General features: G+C 42.2%; 1 protein-coding gene across 6 annotated transcripts in view; it reads left to right on the forward strand.

Annotated features, from left to right (window-relative positions):
- The first annotated feature begins 337 nt into the window (after positions 1-337).
- Positions 338-25,155, forward strand: part of adam15 (ADAM metallopeptidase domain 15) — a 34,306-nt gene continuing 9,488 nt past the window's right edge. For 3 of the 6 annotated variants that reach the window (XM_061881816.1, XM_061881819.1, XM_061881818.1), the window contains exons 1-16: positions 339-674; positions 11,765-11,862; positions 12,120-12,196; positions 12,263-12,341; positions 12,436-12,512; positions 18,298-18,508; positions 18,592-18,657; positions 18,736-18,807; positions 18,866-19,035; positions 19,099-19,183; positions 23,596-23,744; positions 23,813-23,990; positions 24,060-24,152; positions 24,222-24,417; positions 24,497-24,605; positions 24,666-24,861. In XM_061881816.1, the coding sequence (XP_061737800.1) occupies positions 557-674; positions 11,765-11,862; positions 12,120-12,196; positions 12,263-12,341; positions 12,436-12,512; positions 18,298-18,508; positions 18,592-18,657; positions 18,736-18,807; positions 18,866-19,035; positions 19,099-19,183; positions 23,596-23,744; positions 23,813-23,990; positions 24,060-24,152; positions 24,222-24,417; positions 24,497-24,605; positions 24,666-24,861 (1,974 nt within the window). In that variant the 5' untranslated portion in view covers positions 339-556. Of the gene's footprint in view, positions 675-7,336; positions 8,196-11,764; positions 11,863-12,119; positions 12,197-12,262; positions 12,342-12,435; positions 12,513-18,297; positions 18,509-18,591; positions 18,658-18,735; positions 18,808-18,865; positions 19,036-19,098; positions 19,184-23,595; positions 23,745-23,812; positions 23,991-24,059; positions 24,153-24,221; positions 24,418-24,496; positions 24,606-24,665; positions 24,862-25,155 lie in introns of those variants that run through there. The other 3 variants (XM_061881817.1, XM_061881820.1, XM_061881821.1) reach the window with 3 other exon arrangements.

Consider the following 25,155-nt stretch of genomic DNA (forward strand, 5'->3'; position numbering starts at 1 on the left):
TATTTATTAAAGGTAAATTGAGCAAATTGGCTATTTCTGGCAATTTATTTAAATGTGTATCAAACTGGTAGCCCTTCGCATTAATCAGTACCCAAGAAGTAGCTCTTGGTTGGTGATGCCTGGTCTAGTTTTTAAAAATAAAACTTTTTTTTTGTACAGCAGTTTGTTTTTGCCGTGACGCACAATGATGGAAAGTGCGATATAAAAAACGATTTGATTTAATTATTGTTTTGTCTTCTCTATTTCAACGACGTCATGCAATATAAAGAACAATTCGGTTTAAAGAACTTTCCGATGCTTTTGTTTTGAAAGACCACGCTGTGATTTCGTCTTCCTCTGTGTTGCCTATGACGTCACAGGTAGTGGTCCTTATAAACATTAGCCGCTCCCGCCGGGCGACGAGTCCCCTGTGCCCGCGAAGTATTCGGCGGAACAGAGCCGGCCCGGAAATGTCTCCTCGGTCGACCGGACAAGCTTCGGGGAGAAAGAGCGGATGTTAGCGATGGACCGCTGGTTCTGTTCGGACTCTATCAAGTAACGGGCGGACCGCGCCGACATGAGAACACTTTTGGCGTCGCCGCTGCTGCTGTTGCTGCTCGGCACGGGCGCTGCCTTCACGGCCGCCAGGTCCTTGAACGCAGCACGGCACCAACGCGTGGACCGAACCGCGTCAGGTAAACTTTGAAGTGGGTCAACTTTCCAGGCGCAGATGGCGTCGCAGCGGGGGGCGGGGCTTAGGTTAGATACAGCCGTCAAGCAGGGATGTACAAAAGCTCATTTTAAAAGAAAAATGCTAATATAAATAAAAAATAATCAAGTGGAATAAAAGAGCAAACAGGGGAAATGTGGTAAGAGAAGAAGAAAAAAATAATGAATCAAAATCAATGTTTTTGTGAATTATTGACCTGATTGCTCTAATTGAAATATTTTGGGGGGAAATATTGCATATTTTTTGGGTTTGCCATTTCAAATAAAACTTTTTTAAAAAGGGCATAAAACAAACAAAAAAAACATTACAAAATTATTACAAAAAATAATTTACGGATAGATCTGAAGTTAATCTACTACAAATTTATTACAAAATGTGGTAAAAGAAGAAGAAAAAAATAATGAATCAAAATCAATGTTTTTGTGAATTATTGACCTGATTGCTCTAATTGAAATATTTTGGGGGAAAATATTGCATATTTTGTGGGTTTGCCATTTCAAATAAAACTTTTTTTAAAAAGGGCATAAAACAAAACCAAAAAAAACATTACAAAATTATTACAAAAAATAATTTACGGATAGATCTGAAGTTAATCTATTACAAATGTTTTACAAAATGTAAGAGAAGAAGAAAAAAATAATGAATCAAAATCAATGTTTTTGTGAATTATTGACCTGATTGCTCTAATTGAAATATTTTGGGGGAAAATATTGCATATTTTGTGGGTTTGCCATTCCAAATAAAACTTTTTTAAAAAGGGCATAAAACAAAACAAAAAAAACATTACAAAATTATTACAAAAAATAATTTACGGATAGATCTGAAGTTAATCTAGTGACTTAAGTGTTGAATGTTGTTTTAGAAACTTTTATGAGTGAGGTCCCTTTGGATCCCCAAGAATTGTAATGGATTTTTTTTTAAACTATTGCACAATTATTACAAAAAATAATTTACGGATAAATGTAAAATTTTAACTTATAAACTATAAAAAGTTAACAATGTAAAAAACAAAATAAGTTAAAAACCATTAAACTTATAAAACATGAACATAAAAATAACAAAAAATATAAAAGGGTAATGACTTAACATCAGTAAAACATTAAGAACAAAAACTATGAAAGGTGAAAAACATAAAAAACATTCAAACGTTAAACATGAAATGTTAACTTACAAACTATGAAAAGTTTACGTAAAAAAATAATTTAAAAACCATAAAACGTTAACTGGGGGATAGGTTGATTGGCGACACAAAATTGGCCCTAGTGTGTGAATGTGAGTGTGAATGTTGTCTGGCTATCTGTGTTGGCCCTGCGATGAGCCGGCGACTTGTCCGGGGTGTACACCGCCTTCCGCCCGATTGTAGCTGAGATAGGCACCAGTGGATGGATGGATAGATCTGAAGTTAATTTAGTGACTTAAGTGTTGAATGTTGTTTTGGAAACTTATGGGCAGGGTCCTTTTGGCGGCATAGCTCGGTTGGTAGAGCGCCCGTGCCAGCAACTTGAGGGTTGCAGGTTCGATTCCCGCTTCCGCCTTCTAGTCACTGCCGTTGTGTCCTCGGGCAAGACACTTTACCCACCTGCTCCCAGTGCCACCCACACTGGTTTAAATGTAACTTAAATATTGGGTTTCACTATGTAAAGCGCTTTGAGTCACTAGAGAAAAGCGCTATATAAATATAATTCACTTCACTTCACAATTGTAGTGGATTTTTTTTTTAAACTGAACAAATTATGTTTTTTTTAACTGACATTGCCGGGAGAAAAAATAATGAATTACAAAACAATGTTGTTATGAGTTTTAGACCTATTTAGGGGTCAAATTACTTAATATAAAAATCCACTTTGAAATATTTATTGGGGGAAAAAATGCATATTTTGTGGATTTTCCTTAATTTTTTTTAATTACGAAAAAGGGTAAGCAATGTTTTTAGGAATTATTGACCTGATTGCTCCAATTGAAATATTTTGGGGGAAAATATGGCATATTTTGTGGGTTTGCCATTTTAAATAAAACTGTAAAAAAGGGCATAAAACAAAAAAAAAACATTACAAAATCATTACAAAAATAATTTACTTATAGATCCAAAGTTATCTAGTGACTTAAGTGTTGAATTTTGTTTTAGAAACTTTTATAAGTGGGGTCCCTTTGGATCCCCAAGAATTGTAGTGGATTTTTTTTTTAAACTGAACAAATAATGTTTTTTTTTAACTGACATTGCTGGAAAAAATAATGAATTAAAAACAATGTTGTTATGAGTTATTGACCTATTATTTAAGCGTCAAATAATTTCAAATGAAAAATTCACTTTGAAATATTTATTGGGGAAAAAAATCCATATTTTGTGGATTTTCCTTTTTTTATTACAAAAAAGCGTAAGTAATGTTTTTAGGAATTATTGACCTGATTGCTCCAATTGAAAAAATTATGGAGAAAATATAGCATATTTTGTGGGTTTGCCATTAAAAAAAACGTTGTTCAAAAAGGGCATGAAACAAACAAAAAGATTACAAAATGTCCTCTTGGATCCCCAAGAATTGTAGTGGATTTTTAAAAAACTGAACAAATGTTTTTCTTAACTGACATTGCCGGGGGAAAAAATAAGGAATTAAAAACAACGTTGTTATGAATTATTGACCTATTTAGGCGTCAAATTACCTCACATAAAAATCCACTTTGAAATATCTATTGGGGGGAAAAAATAGCATATTTTGTGGATTTTCCTTTTTTTTTAATTACAAAAAAGGTTATGAAACAAACAAACAAAAACATTAAAATGATTTCAAATAACTTAGTCAAAATTTGAAGTTGATCTGGAGACTTAAGTGTTGAATGTTGTTTTGGAAACTTATGAGTGGGGTCCTTTTGGATCCCCATGAATTGTAGTTGATTTTTTAAAAAAACTGAACAAATAATGTTTTTTTTTAACTGACATTGCCGGGAGAAAAAATAAGGAATTACAAAACAATGTTGTTGTGAGTTATTGACCTATTTAGGGGTCAAATTACTTCATATAAAAATCCACTTTGAAATATTTATTGGGGGAAAAAATGCATATTTTGTGGATTTTCCTTTTTTTGTATTACAAAAAAGGGCAGGAAATGTTTTTAGGAATTATTGACCTGACTGCTCCAATTGAAATATTTTGGGCGGAAAATATTGCATATTTTGTGGGTTTGCCATTTAATAAAACTGTAAAAAAGGGCATAAAACAAAAAAAAAAACATTACAAAATTATTACAAAAAATGATTTACGGATAGATCTGAAGTTAATCAAGTGACTTAAGTGTTGAATTTTGTTTTAGAAACTTTTATAAGTGGGGCCCCTTTGGATCCCCAAGAATTGTAGTGGATTTTTTTTTTCAAACTAAACAAATAATGTTTTTTTTTAACTGACATTGCTGGAAAAAAATAATGAATTAAAAACAATGTTGTTATGAGTTATTGACCTATTATTTAAGGGTCAAATTATTTCACATAAAAATCCACTGTCTGGGGGTTTTCATGCCCCCTGGTAGGGTCTCCCAAGACAAACAGGTCCTAGGTGAGTGATCAGACAAAGAGCAGCTCAAAGACTTCTATGGAATTACAACGAAATGAACCCAGATTTCCCTCGCCCGGACGTGGGCCACCGGGGCCCCGCTCTGGAGCCAGGCCCGGAGTTGGGGCACGATGGCGAGCGCCTGGTGGTCGGGCCTGTTCCCATGGGGCCCGGCCGGGCACAGCCCGAAGAGGCAACGTGGGTCATCCCTCCAATGGGCTCACCACTCAAAGGAGGGGCCATAGAGGTCGGGTGCATTGTGAGCTGGGCGGCAGCCGAAGGCAGGGCACTTGGCGGTCCGATCCTCGGCTACAGAAGCTAGCTCTTGGGACGTGGAACGTCACCTCACTGGGGGGGAAGGAGCCTGAGCTAGTGCGCGAGGTAGAGAAGTTCCGGCTGGATATAGTCGGACTCACCTCGACGCACAGCAAGGGCTCTGGAACCAGTTCTCTCGAGAGGGACTGGACCCTCTTCCACTCTGGCGTTGCCGGCAGTGAGAGGCGACGGGCTGGGGTGGCAATTCTGGTTGCCTCCCGGCTCAAAGCCTGTACGTTTGAGTTCAACCCAGTGGACGAGAGGGTAGCTTCCCTTCGCCTTCGGGTGGGGGGACGGGTCCTGACTGTTGTTTGTGCTTACGCACCAAACAGCAGTTCAGAATACCCACCCTTTTTGGGTACACTCGAGGGAGTACTGGAAAGTGCTCCTCCGGGTGATTCCCTTGTCCTACTGGGAGACTTCAACGCTCATGTTGGCAACGACAGTGAAACCTGGAGAGGCGTGATTGGGAAGAATGGTCGCCCGGATCTAAACCCGAGTGGTGTTTTGTTATTGGACTTTTGTGCTCGTCACAGTTTGTCGATAACAAACACCATGTTCAAACATAAGGGTGTCCATATGTGCACTTGGCACCAGGACACCCTAGGCCGCAGTTCCATGATCGACTTTGTAGTTGTGTCATCGGATTTGCGGCCATATGTTTTGGACACTCGGGTGAAGAGAGGGGCGGAGCTTTCTACCGATCACCACCTGGTGGTGAGTTGGCTGCGATGGTGGGGGAGGATGCCGGACAGACCTGGCAGGCCCAAGCGCATTGTGAGGGTCTGCTGGGAACGTCTGGCAGAGTCTCCTGTCAGAGAGAGTTTCAATTCACACCTCCGGGAGAACTTTGAACATGTCACGAGGGAGGTGCGGGACATTGAGTCCGAGTGGACCATGTTCCGAACCTCTATTGTCGAGGCGGCTGATTGGAGCTGTGGCCGCAAGGTTGTTGGTGCCTGTCGTGGCGGTAATCCCAGAACCCGTTGGTGGACACCAGCAGTGAGGGATGCCGTCAAGCTGAAGAAGGAGTCCTATCGGGTTCTTTTGGCTCATAGGACTCCGGAGGCAGTGGACGGGTACCGACGGGCCAAGCGGTGTGCAGCTTTAGCGGTCGCGGAGGCAAAAACTCGGACATGGGAAGAGTTCGGGGAAGCCATGGAAAACGACTTCCGGACGGCTTCGAAGCGATTCTGGACCACCATACGGCGCCTCAGGAAGGGGAAGCAGTGCACTATCAACACCGTGTATGGTGCGGATGGTGTTCTGCTGACTTCGACTGCGGATGTTGTGGATCGGTGGAGGGAATACTTCGAAGACCTCCTCAATCCCACCAACACGTCTTTCTTTGAGGAAGCGGTGCCTGGGGAATCTGTAGTGGACTCTCCTATTTCTGGGGCTGAGGTCGCTGAGGTAGTTAAAAAGCTCCTCGGCGGCAAGGCCCCGGGGGTGGATGAGATCCGCCCGGAGTTCCGTAAGGCTCTGGATGCTGTGGGGCTGTCTTGGTTGACAAGACTCTGCACCATCGCGTGGACATCGGGGGCGGTACCTTTGGATTGGCAGACCGGGGTGGTGGTCCCTCTCTTTAAGAAGGGGGACCGGAGGGTGTGTTCCAACTATCGTGGGATCACACTCCTCAGCCTTCCCGGTAAGGTTTATTCAGGTGTACTGGAGAGGAGGCTTCGCCGGATAGTCGAACCTCGGATTCAGGAGGAACAGTGTGGTTTTCGTCCTGGTCGTGGAACTGTGGACCAGCTCTATACTCTCGGCAGGGTTCTTGAGGGTGCATGGGAGTTTGCCCAACCAGTCTACATGTGCTTTGTGGACTTGGAGAAGGCATTCGACCGTGTCCCTCGGGAAGTCCTGTGGGGAGTGCTCAGAGAGTATGGGGTATCGGAATGTCTTATTGTGGCAATCCGCTCCCTGTATGATCAGTGTCAGAGCTTGGTCCGCATTGCTGGCAGTAAGTCGGACACGTTTCCAGTGAAGGTTGGACTCCGCCAAGGCTGTCCTTTGTCACCGATTCTGTTCATAACTTTTATGGACAGAATTTCTAGGCGCAGTCAAGGCGTTGAGGGGTTCCGGTTTGGGATCCCCCGGGAAGAGCTAGACGAAGTGGCTGGAGATAGGGATGTCTGGGCTTCCCTGCTTAGGCTGCTGCCCCCGCGACCCGACCTCGGATAAGCGGAAGATGATGGATGGATGGATGGATGGATGGAAAAATCCACTTTGAAATATTTATTGGGGAAAAAATCCATATTTTGTGGATTTTCCTTTTTTTCATTACAAAAAAGGGTAAGTAATGTTTCTAGGAATTATTGACCTGATTGCTCCAATTGAAACATTTAAGTGGAAAATATAGCATATTTTGTGGGTTTGCCATTTAAAAAAATGTTGTTGAAAAAGGGCATGAAACAAACAAAAACATTAAAAATGTCCTTTTGGATCCCCAAGAATTGTAGTGGATTTTTAAAAAAATGAACAAATGTTTTTTTTAACTGACATTGCTGGGGGAAAAAATAAGGAATTAAAAACAATGTTATGAATTATTGACCTATTTATGTGTCAAATTACTTCACATAAAAATCCACTTTGAAATATCTATTGGGGGAAAAATAGCATTTTTGTGGATTTTCCTTTTTTTTTTTTTAATTACAAAAAAGGTTCTAAAACAAACAAACAAAAACATTAAAAGGATTTCAAATAACTTAGTCAAAATTTGAAGTTGATCTGGAGACTTAAGTGTTGAAAGTTAAAAAAAGTATCACTTATTTTTAAAACTTTCATGAGCCTTTTGAACTTTAGTGGGACTATTTTTTTCAACTAACTTTGCTCAGAAATAATGATTAATGAAAAACAATAGAGTAATGAAAGTTTTGATACTTAAAAAATATTAGACAAACATACAAAAACATAAAAATTATTTAAAAAAACGTTCAATCGAGATTTGAAGTTGATCGAGACTTAATGTATTTTCCGGACCATAGGGCGCATTAAAAGAGTCATATTATTATTTTTTTCTAAATTGGAAAATTTTCTTGTGTTCTACATAAGATGTAATGGTGGTTCTTTAGTCAAAATGTGGCATAGATTATGTTTGACGGATCATATTCAAGCCGCTTTCCGACAGTCGCTTCTGGATGCACCGTTTAGTGGTCGGTCTTATTTAAGTGGCTCACCTTTGGCAGCGTCTTCTCCCCGCCATCTTTGTTGTAGCGGTGTAGCGTGCAAGGACGTGTGTGAAAGAAGTGTCAAAAGATGGCGCTAACTGTTTTAATGACATTCAGACTTTACTTCAATCAATAACGGAGCAGCATCTCCTCATCCGGAAACAACAACAAAGGAAATGTCTTGTGAAAAACCGTCCGACCGGAACTCTAATAGCTAAAGTTCCTTGGGTGAATAATGTAAACTCACTACACCGGTATGTTTTAGCACTTTCATGGCGAGTTTACTGACAGATATAAGCAAGAACTTTACACTACTTTATATTAGAAATGGCAACAGCGGAGGATAAATGTCCCATAACAAGAAGATAAGAGGAAAAAGAAGACGCTTATCAACCTGTGGACGCACACAATTTTTCAGGACTTCTACAGATCCAAAATGCAGATCAGCAGGTACCAGAAGGTAAGAAAGTTGCTTTCGCATAATATTGCGAAACAAAACGCCAGATAATATGTCTTACCTTATACACATACCATAATAATACTCCTATGTTTAATGCGCTGACAATTATTCAAGCGGCACGGCTTCATAGCTTACCAAAGTCGTACTAAAGCATTTTGATAGAATTTTGAGCACTGTGTGTAATGTTCTATATTTTCAATAGAACATTTAAAATGTTGGTGTTGTTTACTTGAGACATATTGCCATCACAGTGCTGTCTACACGTATCTCTTATGTCTGATTGCCATCTACTGGTCACACTTATCATTACACCATGTACCAAATAAAATAGCTTCAAGGTAAGTAAGCTCAACCAAACGTATTCCTTACATAAGGCGTACGGGGTTATAAGGCGCACTGTCGAGTTTTGAGGAAAAAACAAGGATTTTAAGTGCGCCTCATAGTGTTGAAAGTTAAAAAAAAATAATTATGACTTATTTTTACATTTTTTATGAGTAGAAAGGTTTTGGATCCCTAAGAATTTTATTTGTTTTTTTCTGACATTGCTGGAAAAAATTATTAATCAAAAATAATGTTATTAATTATTAACCTTTTTAAGAGTCCGATTACTTCACATAAAAAAAAATCCACTTTTATATGTATTTTTGGGGAAAACTTGCATCTTTTGTTGGTTTGCCAATTTAAAAACAAATTGACAAAAAGGGTATAAAATAAACAAACAAAAACATTTAAAAAAAAGATAAAAACTTTGCAACAGATAAATCTGAACTTAATCTTGATTTTTAAGTGTTTTTTTTTTAAGTATGACTTATTTTAAAGGGGAACATTATCACCAGACCTATGTAAGCGTCAATATATACCTTGATGTTGCACGAAAAAGTCCATATGTTTTTTTAACCGATTTCTGAACTCTAAAAGGGTGAATTTGGCGATTGAAACGCCTTTCAATTGTTCGCCTGTCGGAGCAATGACCTTTCACCCGTGACGTCACATTGTGAAGCGACCCGCCATTTTCTCAAACACATCACACACACCAAGTCAAATCAGCTGGGTTATATTCCGTTTTTTCGACTGTTATCCCGTACCTTGGAGACATCATGCCTCGTCGGTGTGTTGTCGGAGGGTGTAACAACACGAACAGAGACGGATTCAAGTTGCAACAGTGGTCAAAAGATGCGAAAGTCCCTCAATTGTTGTGCACACTGTATCGACGACAGCTATGCTACGATAGAGATGGCACAGAGATGGCAGGAATGTGTGGATATCCTGCGACACTCAAAGCAGATGCATTTCCAACGATAAAGTCAACGAAATCACAAAGGTGGGTTTTGTTGATGTTATTGACTTATGTGGAGTGTGCTAATCAGACATATTTGGTCACGGCATGACTGCAAGCTAATCGATGCTAACATGCTATTTAGGCTAGCTGTATGTACATATTGCATCATTATGCCTCACTTGTAGCTATATTTGCATCCAGCCTTTCCCTCCAACCACATTTAATGCCAAACAAACACATACCAATCGTTGGTTAGAAGGCGATCGCCGAATTCGTCCACGCTTCCTCCCGTGCCACTGTCTGTCGTTATATGGCTCAAAAGCTTCTGTTTCTTCTTTAATTTCGTTTTCGGTACCTGCCTCCACACTCCAACCACCCGTTTCAATACATGCGTAATCTGTCTCAATACATGCGTAATCTGTTGAATCGCTTACGAAGCTGAAATCCGAGTCTGAATCCGAGTTTATATCGCTATACCTTTCTGTGCTATGCGCCACATTTGTTTCTGGTGGCTTCACGCAGTGACGTCACAGGACAATAGAAGGGTGGATATACCGCTAGTGAAAATCAGGCATTTTGAAGCCGTATTTCGGGATATTGCGTGATGGGTAAAATTTTGAGAAAAACTTTGAAAAATAAAATAAGCCGCTGGGAACTCATTTTCATTGGTTTTAACCCTTCAGAAATAGTGATAATGTTCCCCTTTAACACTTTTATGGGTGGGACCCTTTCAGATCCCCAGGACTTTAAGTGGATTTTTAAAAAACTGTCATTGTCCAAAAATAATAATGAAAACAATGATGTTCTGATGTAATTAACCTGTTTAAGGCTCCGATTATTTCACATCCAATATTCGACTTTGAAATTTTTCGGGGTGGGAAATATTGCAAAGTTTTCTTTGACCAAAAGGGCATTAAACAAAGTAAAAAAAATGTTAAAAAAATATATAAGAAAAACTTAAAATGTACAGAAAGACCTGAAATTGATTTAGGGACTAAAGTGTTGAAAATTAAAGAAAAAAGTATGACTTATTTAAAACATTTTATGAGGGGTACCTCTTTGGATCCCCAAGATTTTTTATTGTTTAGTTTTTTTAAACTGTCATCTTTCAATGAGTACAATGATGTTATGATGTAATTGACCTATATATGGCTCCAATTACTTCACATCCAATATTCCACTTCAACATTTTTGGTGTGGAAAATATTTCAGATTTTGTCTGTTTGCCATTTAATTTTTTTTTTTTTTTTTTTTTTTGACAAAAAGGGAATAAAACAAACAAAAACATTAAAAAAATTATAAACAGTTGTAATTGACAGATACATCTGAAGTTGATCTACAAACTTAAGTGTTGAAAGTAAAAAAATAAAAAAAAAGTATGACTTATTTTTACACATTTATGAGTGGGACCCTACTGGATCCCCAATATTTTTATTGTTGCTGTTTTTTTAAACTGTCATTGCTCAACAAATGATAATGCAACCAATGATATTATGATGTAATTGACCTATTTAAGGTTCTGATTACTTCACATCCAATATTTATCTTCGAAATTTTTGGTGTGAAAAATATTTTGTGTGTTTGATATTTAAAAGCAATTTTGACAAACAGGGCATACAACAAACATAAAAAAATATATGATAAAAAAAACTACTTGTAATGAACAGATAGATATGGAGTTGATTTAAAGGCTTAAGTGTTGAAAGTTAAAAAAAAAAAGAAAAACAAACTTATTTTACCAGTTTTATGAAAGGGACCCTTTTGGATCACCAAGACTTTCAGTGGATTTTTTAAAACTGTCATGGCTCAAAAATAATAATGAAGTTATGAAGTATTTACCTGTTTAAGGCTCTGATTACATCACATCAAATTGAACATTTTTTAGGTGGAAATTATTGCATATTTTGTGTGTTTGCCATTCAAACAAGTTTTCTTTGACAAAAAGGGCATACAATAAACAAGAGAAAAACATAAAAAACGATAAAAATGTATAATTGCAAGAAAAATCTGACCAGTATACTTCAGTGTTAAAAGTAAAAAATAAAATATTAATAAGTATAACCTATTTTAACACTTCTGAGTGGGACCTAAGGATCCCCAAGAACTTGAGTGGATTTTTTTAACTGATATTGCACAAAAAATTATTAATGGAAACAATGATAACATGAAGTATTCCACTTCGAAAATTTTTGGGGGGTATAATACTGCATATGTTGTGTTTTTGCCATTTGTTTGTGACAAAAACGGGCATAAAATAAACCTTTTTTATTTTTTTATTTTATATCAATAGATAGAGACCTGAAGTGGTGGCCGTCCACCCTCGTGGAGAAGACGAGTCCCTTCGTGATGGTGGATGGGCAGAGGCGGAGCCTGGCAGAGGCGCTGCAGGTGAGGCATGTCTACCTTTTTAAAGTCCATGTCATGATGTCACTGTTGAAGAAGGAAAAAAACCCACTTCCTGTTAGGCCTTGTACAGGAAGTGGCTTCAAGGCACTGATTAGATAGCGGATATTTTTGGCCACGCCCACATCCTGAGGTGAACATTGCAGCTGATCTAAACAAGCACTCATCAAGTCATTGAAAGTCCAGCACTGGTCCTGGTCCTGGTCCTGGTTTTGTCCAGTTTAACAAGCTAATGCTTTCAGGCCGGTCACCCAGAGCGACTGCAGTGTGGCTTGGAAGTCCGAGGTCAGCTGCTCCTTCTGGACCTGGAGAAGAACCGGTGAGTGAGCAGCCACGCGATGACATCATTTCCCAGCTTTGTGCTGATTGTCCTCGCTCTGTTCAGCGACTTCCTGCCCGACGCGCCAAACATCTTCTTTTACCTGCCAAACGGCACAGGCGTGTCCGCGACGGACGACCCCGTGGTGAGTCTTTGAACGCCCCCCTACCACCCTTCCCCACCCGTCTCAAGGCGGCGTCCATCTGTGACTCGTTTCGTGTGTGTGTCCCTGTCCACAGACGCACTGTTATTACCATGGCAACGTGCGAGGGTTTCCTCACTCCAGAGTGGCACTGAGCACCTGCCTGGGTCTCCGGTGAGTCGTCACCTTGAGAAGCTACGTGACAGGATTATCAATCAATCAATGATTATTTATATAGCCCCAAATCACCAGTGTCTCAAAGGGCTGCACAAACCACAACAACATCCTCGGTAGAGCCCACATAAGGGCAAGGAAAACTCACACCCAGTGGGACGTCGGTGACAATGCTGACTATGAGAAACCTTGGAGAGGACCTCATATGTGGGCAATCCCCCCCCTCTAGGGGAACTGAAAGCAATGGATGTCGAGCGGGTCTAACATGATACTGTGAAAGTCCAGTCCAAAGTGGATCCAACACGGCAGAGAGAGTCCCGTCCACAGTGGAGCCAGCAGGAAACCTACTCCCTCTCGCCAGCACAGACGTGGCCTGTATGGCGCTAGCGCCTGTGCCTAGCGCCCTCTGAAGTTTGAGTGTTGTTCTTGTGGCGCGTGTCAGGACGTGAAGAAGTTGTCAGCAGTTTCAAATCTCTTAATCCGTTTATTCTTCTCAGCAGAAAACGTGAGGTTTTCTCTTCGGGATTACTAACTCTGCTGACCTCTGACCCCGAGCGATTAGCGGATTTATTCATCGGTACACGTCAACGCCATGTCCCGCTTTTTGGACATTTCTTGATTGTTGTCCAGCGTGTGCGCACGTGTTGTGTACAAGTATGTCCTCAAATATCACACCGCTCGTTATTGGTCCCCGTCTTTCACCTGCAGCTAAATCCTCTTGGTTACTTCTAGTGAGGAACTAAGTCCATGTAGCAAGTAACTAATTCAGTGTAGTGATGAACTAAGTCCATGTAACAAGTAACTAATTCAATGTAGTGATGAACTAAGTTCATGTAGCAAGTAACTAATTCAATGTAGTGATGAACTAAGTTCTTGTAGCAAGTAACTAATTCAATGTAGTGATGAACTAGGTTCATGTAGCAAGTAACTCATTCAATGTAGGCAGTAATTTAGTCCACGTAACAAGTAACTAATTCAGTGTAGTGAGAAATTAAATCAATGTGGCAAGTAATTATTTCAATGTAGTGAGTAATTAAGTCCATGAGCACATAACTAATTCCATGCGGTGAGTTACTAAGTTAATGTAGCATGTCATTATTTATGTGGGCTCTACTAGGATGTTGTTGTGGTTTGTGTTGTGGTTTGTGCAGCCCTTTGAGACACTAGTGATTTAGAGCTATATAAATAAACATTGATTGATTGATTGATTATTTCAATGTAGTGAGTAACTAAGTCCATGAGCACGTAACCAATTCCATGTAGTGAGTAACTAAGTTAATGTAGCATGTCATTATTTCAATGTAGTGAGTAACTAAGTCCATGAGCACATAACTAATTCCATGTAGTGAGGAACTAAGTTAATGTAGCAAGTAATTAAATTTAGTGAGGTAGTTCCTCACTCTGTAGCAAGTAACTAATTCAATGTAGTGAGGAAATAAGTTCATGTCGCACATTACTAATTCAATGTAGTGATTAACTAAGTCCATGTAGCAAGTAACTAATTCAATGCAGTTATTAACTAAGTCCATGTAACAATTCATTAATTCAATGTGGAGAGTAACTACGTCTGTGTAGCAAGTGACTTATTCAATGTACTGAGTCACTAAGCCCATGCAGCAAATGAATAATTCAGTGTAGTTATTAACTAAGTCCATGTAGCAAGGAATTATTTCAATGTAGTGAGTAACAAGTCCATGAAGATGTAACTAATTCAATGTAGTGAATAAGTTAATGGAGCAAGTAATTAATTCAATGTAGTGAGGAACTAAGTCCATGTGGCACTTAACTAATTCAATGTAGTGATTAACTAAGCCCATGTAGCAAGTAACTAATGCAATGACGTTATTAAGTAAATCCATGTAGCAAGGAAATATTTAAATGTAATGAGTAACTAAGCCCATGAGCATGTAACTAATTCAATGTAGTGAGGAACTAAGATAATGTAACAAATAATTATTTCAATGTAGTGAGTAACTAAGTTGATGTCGCAAGTAATTAATTACATTTAGTGAGGTAGTTCCTCACTAGGTAGCAAGTAACTAATTCAATGTAGTGAGGAAATAAGTTCATGTCGCACATTACTAATTCAATGTAGTGATTAACTAAGTTCATGGAGCAAGTAACTAATTCAATGCAGTTATTAACTAAGTCCATGTAACAATTTATTAATTCAATGTAGAGAGTAACTATGTCTGTGTAGCAAGTAACTTATTCAATGTAGTGAGTCACTAAGCCCATGTAGCAAGTGAATAATTCAGTGTAGTTATTAACTAAGTCCATGTAGCAAGGAATTATTTCAATGTAGTGAGTAACTAAGTCCATGAGGATGTATCTAATTCACTGTAGTGAGTAACTAAGTTAATGGGGCAAGTAATTAATTCAATATAGTGAGGAACTAAGTCCATGTAGCACATAACTAATTCAATGTAGTGATTAACTAAGCCCATGTAGCAAGTAACTAATGCAATGAAGTTATTAAGTAAGTCCATGTAGCAAGGAATTATTTAAATTAAATGTAATGAGTAACTAAGCCCATGAGCATGTAACTAATTCAATGTAGTGAGGAACTAAGATAATGTAGCAAATAATTATTTCAATGTAGTGAGTAACTAAGATAATGTAGCTAGTAATTATTTCAATGTAGTGAGTAACTAAGTCCATGAGAATGTAACTAATTCAGTGGAGTGACTAATTAAGTCCATGTAGCAAGTAACTAATTCAATGCAGTTACTAAGTCCATGTAGCAAGGAATTATTTCAATGTAGTGAGTATCTAAGTCCACGAGAACGTAACAAATTCAATGTAGTGAGTAACTAAATTAATGTAGCAAGTAATTATTTCAATTTAGTGAGTAACAATGTCCATGAGCACGCAACTAACTCACAGTAGTGAGTAACAAAGGTATTGTAGTAAGTCATTATTTCAATGTAGTGAGTAACTAATTCAATGTAGTGAGTAACTAATTCAATGTAGTGATGTAACTAAGATAATGTGGTGATGTAACAACATTGAACTATCAATGTGACTAATTCAATGGAGCGATGTAAAAAAAAGTTGATGTAACGACCGTATTTCCTTGAATTGCCGCCGGAGGACTTATAATTTAAAGCAGGGGTGCCCATTACGTCGATCGCGAGCTACCAGTCGACCGCGGGGGGTGTGTCAGTCGATCTCCAGCCAGGCTTTTAAAAAAAATAGACCTAAAAATTAGTGATCATCAATCTTCACCAAGACGTCACTTAAATGACATTCACGGTACCGGAGGGTCTTGTGAGATGACGCCGGCTGCTGCAAGATCATTATTATGAAAATATGACCGAGAGGAAGGCGAGAAACACTTTTTATTTCAACAGACTTTCGCGCCGTACCTTCCGTCAAAACTCTAAAGGCCGACTGCACATTTCCTATCTTCACAATAAAAGCCCTGCTTCATGCTGCCTGCGCTAACTAAATACAGAGTCTCGGAAAACTGGCGTGCACAAGCGATCCCTCAGAAAGCTGGCGTGCACATCATTTGTGCACGCCAGCTTTCCGAGACTCTTATTTTGTTAGCGCAGGCAGCATGAAGCAGGGCTTTTATTGTGAAGATAGGAAATGTGCAGTCGGCCTTTAGAGTGTTGACGGAAGGGACGGCGCGAAAGTCTGTTGAAATAAAAAGTGTTTCCCCCCTTCCTCTCTGTCAGTTTTTCATAACAATGAACTGGCAGCAGCCAGCGTCATCTCACAAGACCCTCGGGTGCCGTGAATGTCAATCAAGCAAGCTACGGAATTTGCCGCCAATGTTTTTCTTGTAAAGTGTATGGAAGCTGGATGAATTAGATGCCAAAAACCGGCGTTATCATCATTACTGTCTGATTCCAATCAATGCAAGTCATCAGAATCAGGTAATACACCAACTTATATTCTTGTCTTTGTGAAAGAAAGACATCTATATGTGTTACACATGCTTGTATTATCATTAAACACATTTAACTTGTTTACAAAAATGTCTCTTTCATAAATAAAAATATAAATGATATATATAAATGAGGTAGATCCCCTCGAGTTGGTCAATTGAAAAGTAGCTCGCCTGCAGAAAAAGTGTGGGCACCCCTGATTTAAAACCTCTTCTCACTCCTGCGCTTACCATAGGCATGTGGTAAAAGTAAGCCTGCGCTAATTATTTTAAAACCTCTTCTCACTCCGGCACTTACCAAAGGCATGCAGTAAACATTTGAGTGTGATGTAAGCTTTGACCTTAAATCCTACTGAATAGCTCTTAATCTTCTTCCCTTTATGCGATTTCAAATTACTGGTATTGAAATCAGCCTCCTCCATTTTGAAAATGATGACAGGGGAAGTGTCACTCGTGATGTCACGAGTTTGACCAGGCGGTAATACTAAGCATGCGCTAATTATTTTGCAAAGCGAGTTTGACCCGGCAGTAATTCAAGGCAGGCGCATACTATATGCCCTGTGGCAATTGAAGGAAATACGGTCAGTCCAATTAGTGAGTAACTCCTTCAATGTATATAAGTCAGTTGTTGCAATGTAACTAAGTCCAAATAGTGAGTAAAACTGATTAATGTAATAAGTCAGTTGTCACAATGTAACTGAGTCAATATAGCGATGTAACCGAGTCTAAGATTGAGTTTTTAAGTCGATATACTGAGTATTTTTTTTTTTCCAAGATGGCGCTGCTGTAGTGGCTGCTGTAGGCAGGAGCTCTGTGCTCTTGTGTCATCCTTTTGTGTTTCCCTCTTGTTTTCATGTCTTATTATATTTTTTTGCCTTTTGGTCCGGGACCCTTTGGGACTGTGTGACAAGGGGTGGCACTTTCGTGACCTCTGTGGTGCTTTTTTTGTGGACTTCTGGATCTGCCTCCCGGGAGCCTTTTGGCCATGGAGACCAGCTGCTGGGTCTCTGCCACACCGGAGTCGCTTTGGAGGGACTGGAGGAGATGCGGATGAGGGGACAGGACTGCAGAGTTTGGAGGGATTGGAGGAGACGTGGGTGAGGCGACAGGAATGCAGAGTTTGGAGGGACTGGAGGAGGTGCGGATGAGGGGACAGGGCTGCGGAGCTGGCACTGAGCGCTGGGACGGAGAGGCTTCGCGGTGTCTTGACTGGGTGAGCAGGTGTCGGACACCTCAGTCACCTTGGACGTATCCTCGCTCATCCATGCGGACTGGACACTGGCCGGGAGTGGAGTCTGCTGTCTTGGTTGCTTTGTTGGGTCTGCTCCTGTCTCTGGCCATGCTCCCTCCACCCCAGCGGACGATGGCGTGGAACACCGCAGAGGCCACCACAGTGGATATGTTTCTTTTACTTTTTATTCATAGCTGTATGTAGAAGTGTCTGCTTGTATCTGCTGCTTTAATGTCTTTAATGTCCTATGTGTTCTTTGATGTTTGATGTTTCCCTCTTACATACATGGAAGAGGGATGTGTACTATGGCTATGAGTTGTTGTTTTTTTCCCTTGGCCTCAGTCTGCACCCCCTCTCCAGGGCCCAGGCTAAGACCGATTTTTTTATTTTATTTTAATCTTCTATTTTTTTCTCCCCCCCTTGTTTACCTGTATCTCATCTTTTTTTGTAAGGGGCGCTGGAAGCCGGCAGACCCGTCAGCGATCCTGTTCTGTCTCCCTTTAATGTTTGTCTGATCTTGAATGGGATTGTGCTGAAAATTGTAATTTTTCTGAAGGAACTCTCCTGACGGAATAAATAAAGTACTATCTAATCTAATCCAATCTAATCTATTTAAATTGACATAGCGAAAATTCACCTTTTAACTGTTCCGCCCACAGCGGCGTCATCGCCATCAACGCCACTCTGAGTTTTGAGCTGCAGCCGCAAGAGCTCCGCCCCTTCAAGCTGGACGTGGCAAGCGAAGGGGATGAAGGAGACGGAGACCACCTGCTGTACTCTACCGGTCACGTGAAGGCGGGGGCAGTGGGGGGATGCGGGGTCTCGGTGGGCCCAGCACTCCCTCCCCTTCAGCACAGCAGTGTGGGACGCGTGCGTGACTCGATGATGACGTATCACTTTGATGTGGCCAACACACCTCTGACCTGTGTGTGCGTGTGTGTGTGTGCGTGCAGAGCAAGCGGGACATCCTGTCGGAGACCAAGTACATAGAACTGGTGCTGGTTGTGGACCACCAGGAGGTCAGTGGTCCCCCCTGACAATACTTGCATGGCCACCCATCACCATGGCGACCAATGTTATAGTTGTCCTTTTTCCAGTTCATCAACTACCAGAAGAACAACAGGACCATCATCTACCGCATGCTGGACGTGGCCAACCAGGTGGACTGGGTGAGACCCTTGATCCCTGCTGCCGAGACTCCAATTTATTTACCTACCCCTCGCGCAGTTCTACCGTCCTCTGAACGTGCGCGTGGCGTTGATGGGTTTGGAGATCTGGAGCGACAGCGACAAGATCCGCGTGGAGAAGAACCCTACCGACACACTCAACAACTTCCTAGAGTGGCGGACCAGAGAGCTGCTCCCCCGCCTCCGCCACGACAACGCCCAGCTCGTCATGTACCGTACACCCGCTGCCAGGTCGCCTGCTACCGACTCGCCCTCACGACTTTGTGTCCGCAGGGGCAGCGCCTTAGACGGCACCACGGTGGGCATGGCGTCGCAGTCGTCCATGTGCTCCAGAGACCGGTCTGGAGGGGTCAACGTGGTGAGTGAGATGGCGGACCGCGTCTTGTCGCCGTCGCAACGCTCTCACCCTGTCGGCTGTGGCAGGATTATGGCGTCACATTATTGCCAAAAATCCAAGCCAAAATAACTGTTATCGCGCGCTGTTTCGCCACTTTGTGCGCGGCGCGTGTACCGTCTTCGTTTTGGCACTTTGGGGGCGGGTATGCTTAGACAGCCCCTCCTTTTTGATTGGTCAGGCGGAAAAATGATCAAGGCCAATCAGAAGTATAGCAGGGCGGGTCATTCAGTTGTGCTTTCACAAGTTCAAAGAGTTCCTACAAAGTCCGGATAATAGCAGCTGGTACTTGAATGTGGTTGGATAGGGCCTGCAGAAGTTACAGCTCCAGTCGACAAACAAATTCTAAAAAGTCCAAATTTAGTGGAGTTGTGGAAAATGCCAATTGAATTTTATCTAAAAGTCTTTGAAGAAGGTATTGTCTCATCTGTTGAGAGAAAATCCATCCATCCATTTTCTACCGCTTATTCCCTTTTGGGGTCGCTGGCGCCTATCTCAGCTACAGTCGGGCGGAAGGCGGGGTACACCCTGGACAAGTCGCCACCTCATCGCAGGGCCAACACAGATAGACAGACAACATTCACACTCACATTCACACACTAGGGTCAATTTTTAGTGTTGCCAATCAACCTATCCCCAGGTGCATGTCTTCGGAAGTGGGAGGAAGCCGGAGTACCCGGAGGGAACCCACGCATTCACGGGAAGAACATGCATACTCCACACAGAAAGATCCCGAGCCTGGATTTGAACCCAGGTCTGCAGGACCTTCGTATTGTGAGGCAGACGCACTAACCCCTCTGCCACCGTGAAGCATCTGTTGAGAGAACGTCACATAGTTAATGAAGTGTCAAGATCAATATCTCTCTTTTCATACACAGACAACCAGTCAACATATGTCAGTCAATGATGGAAATTATATTTTCAAATATGTTTTCTTTCCTCACTTGTCTGTTTTAAAAAACATTTTAATTTATTTAATATTTGTAAACGTAAATATTGAATGTATGCCACAATGTGGGACTATTAATTTTCTTTCCTCTATCTACTTTAAGTTTACACCAGAGTCTACCCGAACCCACTTATCCATGCGTACTTCATATCAGGACCACATGATTAGCATATGGGCCTAATTATTGATGTTATGATTGCAATTACTATTTTAGTAGAATATTGAATGACAGGTTATCACTACTCAAACTCATTGGCATAGTGGGTAGAGTGTCCACCCTGAGATCGGTAGGTCATGAGTTCAAATCCCGGCTGAGTCGCACCAAAGACTATAAAAATGGGACCCATTACCTCCCTGCTTGGCATTAAGGGTTGGAATTGGGGGTTAAATCACCAAAAATTATTCCCGGGCGCGGCACCACTGCTGCCACCACTTGATTGACTCCCAGGGGGTGATCAAGGGTGATGGGTCAAATGCAGAGAATAATTTCGCCACTTCTAGTATTTGTGTGACAATTATTGGTACTTTGACAGATGTCAGTCAATGATCGAAAGTATATTTTCAAATATGTTTTCTTTCCTCACTTGTCTTTTTAAAAAAATATTTGTATTTATTTAATATTTGTATATGTAAATATTGAATGTATGCCACAATGTGGGACTATTCATTTTCTTTCCTCTATCTACTTTAAGTTTACACCAGAGTCTACCCGAACCCACTTATCTATGCGTACTTCATATCAGGACCACATTATAAGCATAAGGGCCTAATTTTTGATGTTATGATTGCAATTACTATTTTAGTAGAATAATGAATGACAGGTTATCTCTACAATTAATGAATATGGTTTTGATATTACTATAAAAAGTACTTACGTTTCTGCAAACAACTCAAACTATGGAAAATTAGATATCAGCCCAGATCAGTATAGATGGCAGAGTTAAAAATACGTATTTAAAAAAAAAAATAGATAGCTCCATACATTAGACAAATTAAACCATACAATACTCTGACATTTATAACAAATCGAACCGTTTGGAAATTAGCTGAAAATTCAGCAAGTTATGGTTATTTAAAGGCCTACTGAAATGAGATTTTCTTATTTAAACGGGGATAGGAGGTCAATTCTATGTGTCATACTTGATCATTTTGCGATATTGCCATATTTTTGCTGAAAAGATTTAGTAGAGAACATCGACGATAAAGTTCGCAACTTTTGGTCGCTAACAGAAAAGCCCTGCCTTTACCGAAAGTCGCAGACGATGACGTCACCCGTTGATGGCTCCTCACATCTTCACATTGTTTTTAATGGGAACCCCCAACAAAAAGAGCTATGCGGACCGAGAAAACGACAATTTCCCCATTAATTTGAGCGAGGATGAAAGATTCGTGTTTGAGGATATTGATAGCGATGGACTAGAAAAAAAAAAAAAGTTAGAAAAAAAAAACGCGATTGCATTGGGACGGATTCAGATGTTTTTAGACACATTTACTAGGATAATTCTGGGAAATCCCTTGTCTTTCTATGGTGTTGTTAGTGTTTTAGTGAGTTTAACAGTACCTGATAGTCGGAGGTGTGTGTCCATGGGTGTCTTGACGCCAGTGTCTCAGGGAAGTCGACTGCAGCTTTATGGACGGCGCAAGCTCAGCTGATCTCCGGTAAGAAGCGACTTTTTACCACCATTTTCTCACCGAAACCTGCTGGTTGACATTCGGTCGGGATCCATGTTCGCTTGACCGCTGTGATCCATAGTAAAGTTTCACCTCCTTGAATTTTAAACAAGGATTCACCGTGTGTTTGTGTGGCTAAAGGCTAAAGCTTCCCAACTCCATCTTTCTACTTTGACTTCTTCTGGGTTTCAGTAGGCCTTTAAAGGCCTACTGAAACCCACTACTACCCACCACACAGTCTGATAGTTTATATATCAATGATGAAATATTAACATTGCAACACATGCCAATACGGCCTTTTTAATTTACTTGAAAACGTAGTGTAATGATGACGTGTACGCAAGTGAAGTGAAGTGAATTATATTTATATAGCGCTTTTCTCTAGTGACTGAAAGCATAGTGAAACCCAATATCTAAGTTACATTTAAACCAGTGTGGGTGGCACTGGGAGCACATGGGTAAGGTGTCTTGCCCAAGGACACAACGGCAGTGACTAGGATGGCGGAAGCGGGAATCGAACCTGCAACCCTCAAGTTGCTGGCACGGCCACTCTACCAACCGAGCTATACCGCCCCAAGACGTCACGGGTTTTTAGGAAGTATGAGCGCTACGCACACACACACAGTTAAATGTTGTCTGCTTTAACGGCATAATTACACAGTATTTTGGAGATCTGTGTTGCTGAATCTTTTGCAATTTGTTCAATTAATATTGGAGAAGTCAAAGTAGCAAGATGGAGTTGGGAAGCTTTAGCCTTTAGCCACACAAACACACGGTGATTCCTTGTTTAAAATTCACAGAGTTGAAACTTTCGTATGGATCACAGCGAACATGGATCCCGACCACATGTCAACCAGCAGGTTTCGGTGACATAATTGTGGTTTAAAAGTCGCCTCTTACCGGATATCATCTGAGCTTGCGCCTCCCGTACAGCTGCCGTCGACTTCCCCGAGAGACTGCGCGTCAACACCCGGCCGTGGACGTACACCTCCGACTATCAGGTACTGTTAAACTCACTAAAACACTATCAACACAATAGAAGGATAAGGGATTTCCCAGAGTTATCCTAGTAGTCTCTAAAAAATTTTGAATCTGTCTCAATGCAACGCGATAAAAAAAATGTTGTTGTTTTTTTCTAGTCCGAGCTATCAATATCCTCAAACACAAATATTTCATCCTTGCTCAAATTAATGGGGAAATTGTCGTTTTCTCGGTCCGAATAGCACTTTTTGTTGGAGGCTCCCATTAAAAACAATTTGAAGATGTGAGGAGCCCTCAACGGGTGACGTCATCGTCTGCGACTTCCGGTAGAGGCAGGGCTTTTCTCCAGTTGCGAACTTTATCGTGGATGTTCTCTACTAAATCCCTTCAGCAAAAATATGGCAATATCGCGAAATGATCAAGTTTGACACATAGAATGGACCTGCTATCCCCGTTTAAATAAGAAAATCTCATTTCAGTAGGCCTTTAAATAGTACATGTTCCTTGACATCTATGTACTGGGCGGGGTCAGCTGCCTAAGGTAAGATGCTCAGAGCCAATCAGAAAGAAGGGGCCGTCTAAGCATACCCGCCCCCAAAGTGCCAAAACAAACATGACAGCGCGAAGAGAGATGCCAGGAGTACAAATAGAGCGCACAGACCGAGACGGCGCGCGCGCAAGAGGGTGTTGCGCGCCTGCGCACAAAGTAGAGAATCAGCGTGCGATAACAGTTTTTATGCGCTTGGATTTTTGACACTAATGTGACATTATACAGGATCACCTGGTCAGCGTTCTGGGCGTGGCCTCCACGGTGGCCCACGAGCTGGGCCACAACCTTGGCATGAGTCACGACACGGCCGAACGCCACTGCTCCTGCCGCAACGACGCCCGGCTGGGGGGCTGCATCATGGAGCCCTCGACCGGGTTAGACCCTGCAGGTAGAACGTGCGGCTTTGACGTGTGATGAACTTTGACCTCTCCGCCACCCCCAGGTTCATGCCCGGGCAGCAGTTCAGCAGCTGCAGTGCGTCCGACCTGTCCGTCAGCCTGCTGCACGGGGGCGGCATGTGCTTGTTCAACGTGCCGCAGCCAGATCGCCTGGTGGGCGGACCCCGCTGTGGGAACCTGTACGTGGAGCGTGGCGAGGAGTGCGACTGCGGCCTGATGCAGGTACTCACCGGAGGGACTGCGGGGGCGGAGCTAGCGTGTATTCACTGCTGCTGCGCTCTGATTGGTCAGGAGTGCCAGGACCCCTGTTGTAACGCGTCCACCTGTCTGCTGCTTCCCGGAGCTCAGTGCTCTTCCGACGGCGTCTGCTGCCACAACTGCCAGGTTGGCGCCTTTTCACGTCTCGCCATACCCACACGCCACCTCTTGACTTCAGCTTCTTTGCCTCACCAGCTGCGGGCGGCGGGTTCCGTGTGCCGGGAGCCAATCGGAGAGTGCGACTTGCCCGAGTTCTGCACAGGCTCCTCCCCCCATTGCCCCCCCAATGTCTTCCTGCAGAACGGCGAGACCTGCGAGGACGACGAATCCTTCTGTTACGGCGGCGTGTGTGCGAGCATGCGCGCGCAGTGCCAGACGCTGTGGGGACCCGGTAGGTGACACCGAGCTCGCCAGCTAGTCCAGATGAGTTAGTACTGTGGATAACGTCTGAAGCGCTCTCACCCGGCAAGACGCCAGCAGCGCACCTGCCGTTTGTTTCTCGTCGGTCAACAAACAAGGAAGCAAGTTTGGAAACTGCGGACAGCTGGCCAACGGCTCCCACGCCCCCTGCGGGTCAGCGTGAGTACCCTCGCCACGCCGTTAAAGCGCCGTAGCCTTGGCTGATGTCATTTCCCGCAGTGACGTGCACTGCGGCAGGATCCAGTGTCAGGGCGGGAGTGAGCGCCCCCTGCTGGGCACCAACGCCGAGATCCTCACCACCACCGTGCGCTTCAACCACAGCGACCTGGTGTGTCGCGGCACCTTCTTCCACCTGGGAGACGACGTGTCCGACCCTGCCTTCGTGGCGGAAGGCTCCGCCTGTGGCCGCGGGAAGGTATGTATGGCGTCACATTAGTGCCAAAATTCCAAGCGCATAAAAACTGTTATCACGCCTGTGTTCGTTTTGGCACTTTGGGGGCGGTATGCTTAGACGGCCCCTCCTTTCTGATTGGTCAGGCGAAAAATGCTCAGGGGCCAATCAGAAGTATAGCAGGGCGGGTCATCGGTCATAATGGGTCCCATTTTTCTGGTCTTTGGTATGACTCGGCCAGGGTTTTGAACTCACGACCTACCGATCTCAGGGCGGACAGTCTAACCACAAGGCCACTGGTGTGTGTGTGTGTGTGTG

The sequence above is a fragment of the Nerophis ophidion genome, linkage group LG21 (genome assembly GCF_033978795.1).
Source record: "Nerophis ophidion isolate RoL-2023_Sa linkage group LG21, RoL_Noph_v1.0, whole genome shotgun sequence".
NCBI lineage: Eukaryota > Metazoa > Chordata > Actinopteri > Syngnathiformes > Syngnathidae > Nerophis > Nerophis ophidion.